Source organism: Rutidosis leptorrhynchoides, chromosome 2, assembly GCF_046630445.1.
Source record: "Rutidosis leptorrhynchoides isolate AG116_Rl617_1_P2 chromosome 2, CSIRO_AGI_Rlap_v1, whole genome shotgun sequence".
In the NCBI taxonomy this organism is placed as follows: Eukaryota; Viridiplantae; Streptophyta; class Magnoliopsida; order Asterales; family Asteraceae; genus Rutidosis; species Rutidosis leptorrhynchoides.
This window is the reverse complement of record NC_092334.1, coordinates 110,110,280-110,116,427: the sequence shown is the minus strand read 5'-3', so window position 1 is coordinate 110,116,427 and position 6,148 is coordinate 110,110,280. Positions and strand designations below refer to the sequence as shown.

The window sequence follows — 6,148 nt, the reverse complement described above, 5'->3', positions numbered from 1 at the left end:
AGAAAGAAAAGGATTCCTAATTTTGTTTTCTTACTAATAATTCATACTACTTGACAAATCCTAGTTACCTCATATCTAGGGCAGTAATAATGTTGATTAGGATGTTGATTTGATGTGTATATACCAATAGTAAATACGTATAGAAGCTGGGTATGATACGGGTACATATACCCTAGATATACGTATAGAAATCTTGAGGAAACGGAACAAGAATTCAAATATAGCTATCTTTTGTGAATATACTTATATTGTTTTATGTATTTAAGTCCTTAAAAAGTGATTAAATACATTATATATACGATACATGTATAAGCATTATAGATTATAAGTATATATATCAAAGAATGTTACGTATAGTCATCGTTTTGAAAACTTAAGTTAGTAGTTTCAAAATATACTTATAACTCATTGTCATTAGTACACAATGAGATGTTAAACCATCCTTAAATCATGTTAAATATATATAAATACATATATATACACAAACGTATAATTATCGTATGTTATATAGTTCGTGATATCATCGGTCATATTGGACGGTAAAACGTTGTGTAAAACTCTTTTCAAAAACACAAGTCTCAACAATTTGGATTGCTTATCATGTTGGTATGGTTTAATTTATGTAAATATTAATCTCATAAGTATAATTTGGTCAGAAAATTCCGGGTCATTACACTTATTCATTATCTACCAATCACTTGTGATTCTTGGCAATCATTTGTGATTCTGTATTTGGCAATCACTTGTGATTCTGCATTGTTAATCACCAATCACTTGTGATTCTGTATTTGGTAATCATTTTTGTTTTTCAATGTTAATCACCAATCACTTGTGATTCTGTATTGGCAATCACTTGTGTTTAATCACTTATTCATTATCTACCAATCACTTGTGATTCTTAATTGGCTTATCTAATCACATATGATTGAAACACCTCAAAATTGTATGAAAATAAAAACATAAAAAATGTAATTCAAGCATTTCATAGGAACATCAGAATTTCACAATTGTACGAAAGAGAATAAAAAAATAAAAAAATCGTTAAATAATTCAGTAGTAACTTCATATTTCTGAAGTTTCTGCTTGTTCTTTTGCTTTCTTTTTTTTGTCACAGGTCCTCTGATTGTGATCATCACGTCCACATTTACCACAAGTAAACTTTCTCTTTTTGCTTTCCTTTATTGCTTTCTCTTTTCCGCTCATTAGACGCTTATCATTTGCACATCATTTGTAATTCCTAACAGGTGAGTTTTGTATTTCTATTGTACTAGGCTTTGAAACTCCAATCATGTTTCCAATTATATAATCTTTCTTCTTTGACGGTTTTGGCACTTGAGCTTCAACTTCTTTCTTCAACAATTTAAGTTTTTCAAGAACCACTTTTAGCATCTTTTCATCACTGCCTACAAGTTCCACACAATCATAAACAACTAAGGTAATTTCATTAACAGAATCTTGTACAACTATGTTTTCATTGCCATATCTATTTCTCCTTGATCTTAACTCGGGTGGTATTATGTCCCTTCTCCAATGTCTCATTATGTATTTTTCAGGGATTTCTTCTATGTTCTTGTTCTTTAAAACCCAAAAACAGTGTCTACACAGAAGACCATATCGTAGATAGTGTCTACATGTACATACCATTGATCCTTCTTTGCTGTTATGAAGTACCTTCAAAAAAAAAAAATATTATCAATCACATGTGATTGATAAAAAGATTTTGATTGGATTGGCCAATCACAGGTGATTACATATATAAACAGACATGTAAATGTTTTTCTCAGGTTCTGATATAAGTGGCTACATTTTTGAATCAGCAATCATATGTGATTATAAACATAAACTTAGATGTAAATAAATTTTACCTTGTAATGGAAGAACTGTTTTTCTTTATTCGAACCCTCTTTTGTCTTCTCTTTTTCCTCTTTAACAACATAGATTTCCGTTTCTTCCTCCTTGTCCATTTTATCCAATAAATAGCTATACAATGCTTCATAAATCTCTTTTTGAACGATTGCAAAAATAGCATGTGTGTAAACCTTTAATGCATGCTTTTCAATTTTCAGCTGAGTTAACAATTTTGGATTTTTCTTGATTGTCTGTGCATCCAAAGATTCTTGCTTTGACCTCTGTTTTAACATTGCAGATTCAAAGCCGTCCATAAAAGTTAACAGATTTGCTGCAGATCTTGTAAAGTTTAAAACAAAAAGCATTCTCACTCTCAGATCTTGAAGTAGTTCGCATCAAACTGAACATTTCAGTGTCGATAAAATATGCTGGTATCCAAGTTGATCTAATATCAAACGTATGTTTGAACCAACTATCATTTTTCAATGAGAAATCGTGCATCAACTTTTCCCATCTTTCTTCAAAAACATTTGGTTCGATATACATATTCCAAACAAGCTTATTAAGTCTATTCTTGAAGTCCTTTTCTACTTCATCTTCAATAGTAGGAATTGCTTCTTGAATCTGTAATTACATATCATTTTTTAATCATTCATATTAAGTAAATCATGTATCATTAAACATTTCAATCACATTTGATTAAATACATTTGGAGTTTGATAACAATATTTATACCTTTGATGGCACCTTTCGCATAATGTGCCACATGCACAGTCTATGCTTTGCCGTCTTAAAAACTGCTTTTATCGCTATCGCCATTGATTTGTCCTGATCTGTCACTATCATGTTTGGCTCTTTCCCGAATGTCTTCATGAAACATGTAAGAAGCCATGTGTAACTCTCGGCTATTTCATCCCTGATCAATCCCGCAGCAATAGTGACACACCTATGGTGGTTATCTATGCCAGTAAATGGTACAAATTTCATGTTGTACCTGTCATTAAGCCAACTAACATGTCAATCACATGTGATTAGAAATTGTAATGAGCCAAATAACATGTCAATCACATGTGATCAGAAATTATAATGAGCCAAGAAATCATGTCAATCACAAGTGATTGTAAACTTTAATGATCCAGAAACATGACAATCACAAGTAATTACAAACCCTGGTGAGCCAGGAAACATGTCAATCACATGTGATTAGAGAGTCTAGTGAGCGAGAAAACATACCTGTTCATTCTATACGTTGCATCAAATGAGATTATGTCACTAAACTCCTTGTAGTTGCATTTTGCAACTTCATCGGCCCAGAAAATTGAATGTAGTTGACTTTTTTCAAGCTTGTACTCAAATGAAAAACCAGGAACATATTTCTTCCGTTCTTCCATTTTGTAAACGAGCATTTGAGAATCACTTGCATTGATAAAAACATTCAAATCTAGTCTCCAGTTTCTGAAATCAGTTACAGTCCCATGCACATCTTTCTCAGACCCTTTCATATTGCTATAAACTTCGTATGCTTTTGTTGGACCAATATTTGACACTGACGAATGGTATACAAACAATTGCTCTGCATACTTCATCTGTCTTTCCGCTTTACTTAAATGTCGGTACTCTTGGGGTAGCAACTCATGATTATGGTGTTCTGGAAAGTCGGATAGTATAAACGTATTAGTTCCATAAACCCAATCGAATTTAACCCTAGCCCTACATCCGGTGCATTCCATGTTGCTTTTCCTAATTGGCTTTTTACTACTTTGCAATGTGTCAAAGTTCACTTTGATTGGCACACCACCTCTATTGCACAAGTAATATTTCTGCTTCACCAACCCAGATTTTGTAGTCTTTTGAGTTGACTTTCGTATGTCAAAACATGCATGAAACGCGTATAACCTATACATTTTTTCACACTCTTCAAGTGTTCCATAATTTTTTCCAACAACTGGTAGTAAACTCTCATCAACGATTGGTGCATAATACAATGAACTACCTGGTGTTTCTTTTTTACATGTTGTACCTACTATTGGTGTATCTATACCTGTCCAAAAAAAAATAGACAATCACATGTGATTTAAATGTTCACTAAATATAACTTAAACAACTAACACACAGATATACATATCACATATAGTATTATCATAAAACAAAATCACATGTGATCAAATAAACATAATCACTTGTGATTGAATAAATACAATCACAGTATAATTACAGGTATTAAATCACAGTAATGTATCATCATAATACCCAATCACATGTGATCCAATACGAAAAAATTTACAATATGTTTTATTTCATCATATGTATAATCACAGGTATTAACATAAAACAAAATCACATGTGATTAAATAAAGATAATCACATGTGATTGAATATATACAATCACAGTATAATCACAGGTATTAAATCACAGTAATTTATCATCATAATACCCAATCACATGTGATCCAATACAAAAAAAAGCATACCTGTAGCGTTACTATAATTTCTTCATCATTGATCTCGTATTCTACTTCAATTGGTTCATTTTCTGGCTCCATTGCTTCGTATTCTTCTTCCAATGATTAATTGATTGGACAATTTGATTCGCAGCAGTGAAACGATCATGCAACAAAATACATATCATTAAACTCAATCACATGTGATTGACTAACTTGAAATTTACAACAGTTCAGTTTCTGTCTTCATTCTATTTATGATTTTCACGTTAACTAGAAATTACATGTGATTGACATAGAAATTACTCAAATTCAAAGTAAATACTGTTTCATCCAAATTTAATCACATGTGATTAAATAAGAAGCAATACACATACCTTCAGCATTCTGGATTTCGATTTGTTCTTCGTTACTGATATCGATTTCTGGTTCCATTTTGCTTAAATTGAAGGTGAATATCAATTGATTTTGAGAAGAATTCGTATATCCTGCAATTTTTGAGTGATCGACTGCTTTTACGAATCAACGTTAAATCCGTTAGAATCGTATGATCATAAATCGGAGCTATAACGGTGTTAACGAGGTTGAAGATGACCGATCGGTCGCCGGAGAAACGTTAATTGCCGATCTCCAGGAGCCTGTTAGTGTTTTAAGGGATTTGATCGATAGCCTTCGTGGTTTTGTCAAGTACGTAAGGGTGTAATTGGCAAATGACGAAAATACCCTTCCAGTACAAATTGGTGGTTTAATCTGGTGCATTGATCAAAAAAAGATCCAAAGGCTGAGATGTGTTCCTTAGTTCTCAACCTTTTACTTGTTTTCTTCTGATTACAACTCATATATATATATATATATATATATATATATATATATATATATATATATATATATATATATATATATATATATATATATATATATATATAGGTTTCCTACTTCAAGATTCCGAGGAAAGGAGCAGAATCTAAACAGAGGCTTCGAAAAAGTATTTAAAGCAGTTCAAGAAGAAATGCTCGAAAGAAGTTTCCAAAAAATCGAAAAAGATTGCCTAATCGTGCTTCAAATCAAAAATACAAAAAGCATTCCTATCTATCCAAATAAACCTCTGAGCTCAAGTCTTTCAGACTATTCCCTCACCATAACGAAGTTCTTCACGAACCATCTTAGGGAATATAAATGAAAACGTTTTTTCAAAAATTTTGAAAAGACTTGAGTCTCGACCAAGCCTATGACGATGAATGTAACATGTCAGGCTGTTTAGCGAATTCATTTGAAAGTAGGATTTAGGAAACCTGATACACTTAGTGAATTGAGTGACCCGAGTAAGGCAACTACAGTCATGTAACTTCCTATCATGCTTGTAGAGATAGATTCACTATTAGTAAGGGCAACTAAACTACGTTTTTATTCTTGCATATCAAAAGGCAAAACCACTTGATTTAAAGAATGGAACACCCAAGGGTTTGAAAGTTTAAAAGGTTTGCTTGATGACAAGCAAAGTCTAAGTGTGAGATATTTGATATCGGCTAAAAAGACACGTTTTTACCCCCGATATTTAGTCCTAAAAACACTAAAGAAATTAACTTTATCGAAGAATTAAGAATTTGTTTGTCTTATTTGATAGATTAAGTTATTACAAGGACAATGCAAGAAGAATCAGTGAAAACGGACTTAAATCGAAGAATCTATAGCGAAAATGATGAAATTAAGTTACGACCACGGACTGCTACAACAGGCCACACGGGCTACCAAACAATCACCACGGGCTACACAATACCTAACACAGGCTATCACCAAGATAAAAAACACGCGCATACTCCACGACCAAGATCAGACATGGGCACTCTCCACGGGTAACC

The 6,148-nt window shown here is 32.4% G+C and overlaps 1 protein-coding gene across 1 annotated transcript; it reads right to left on the bottom strand.

The window, feature by feature from the left end:
- Positions 1-1,224: 1,224 nt before the first annotated feature.
- Positions 1,225-4,724, bottom strand: LOC139888171 (protein FAR1-RELATED SEQUENCE 5-like). Its single transcript, XM_071871201.1, has 7 exons — positions 4,667-4,724; positions 3,082-3,889; positions 2,584-2,842; positions 2,173-2,472; positions 1,866-2,129; positions 1,642-1,671; positions 1,225-1,575 (listed from the first exon to the last, which is right to left on the bottom strand). The coding sequence occupies exons 1-7, from the start codon at positions 4,722-4,724 to the stop codon at positions 1,225-1,227; spliced, it is 2,070 nt and encodes a 689-aa protein (XP_071727302.1).
- Positions 4,725-6,148: the final 1,424 nt, after the last annotated feature.

What these genes read in the sequence shown, in the direction of transcription:
- LOC139888171 (XM_071871201.1), bottom strand. Translation starts at nt 4,724, where the DNA reads ATGGAACCAGAAATCGATATCAGTAACGAAGAACAAATCGAAATCCAG. An exon ending in GCAACGTATAGAATGAACAG is followed by an intron (nt 2,843 to 3,081) that starts GTATGTTTTCTC and finishes GCTTAATGACAG; the next exon opens with GTACAACATGAAATTTGTAC. An exon ending in ACAAGATCTGCAGCAAATCT is followed by an intron (nt 2,130 to 2,172) that starts GTTAACTTTTAT and finishes ATGTTAAAACAG; the next exon opens with AGGTCAAAGCAAGAATCTTT.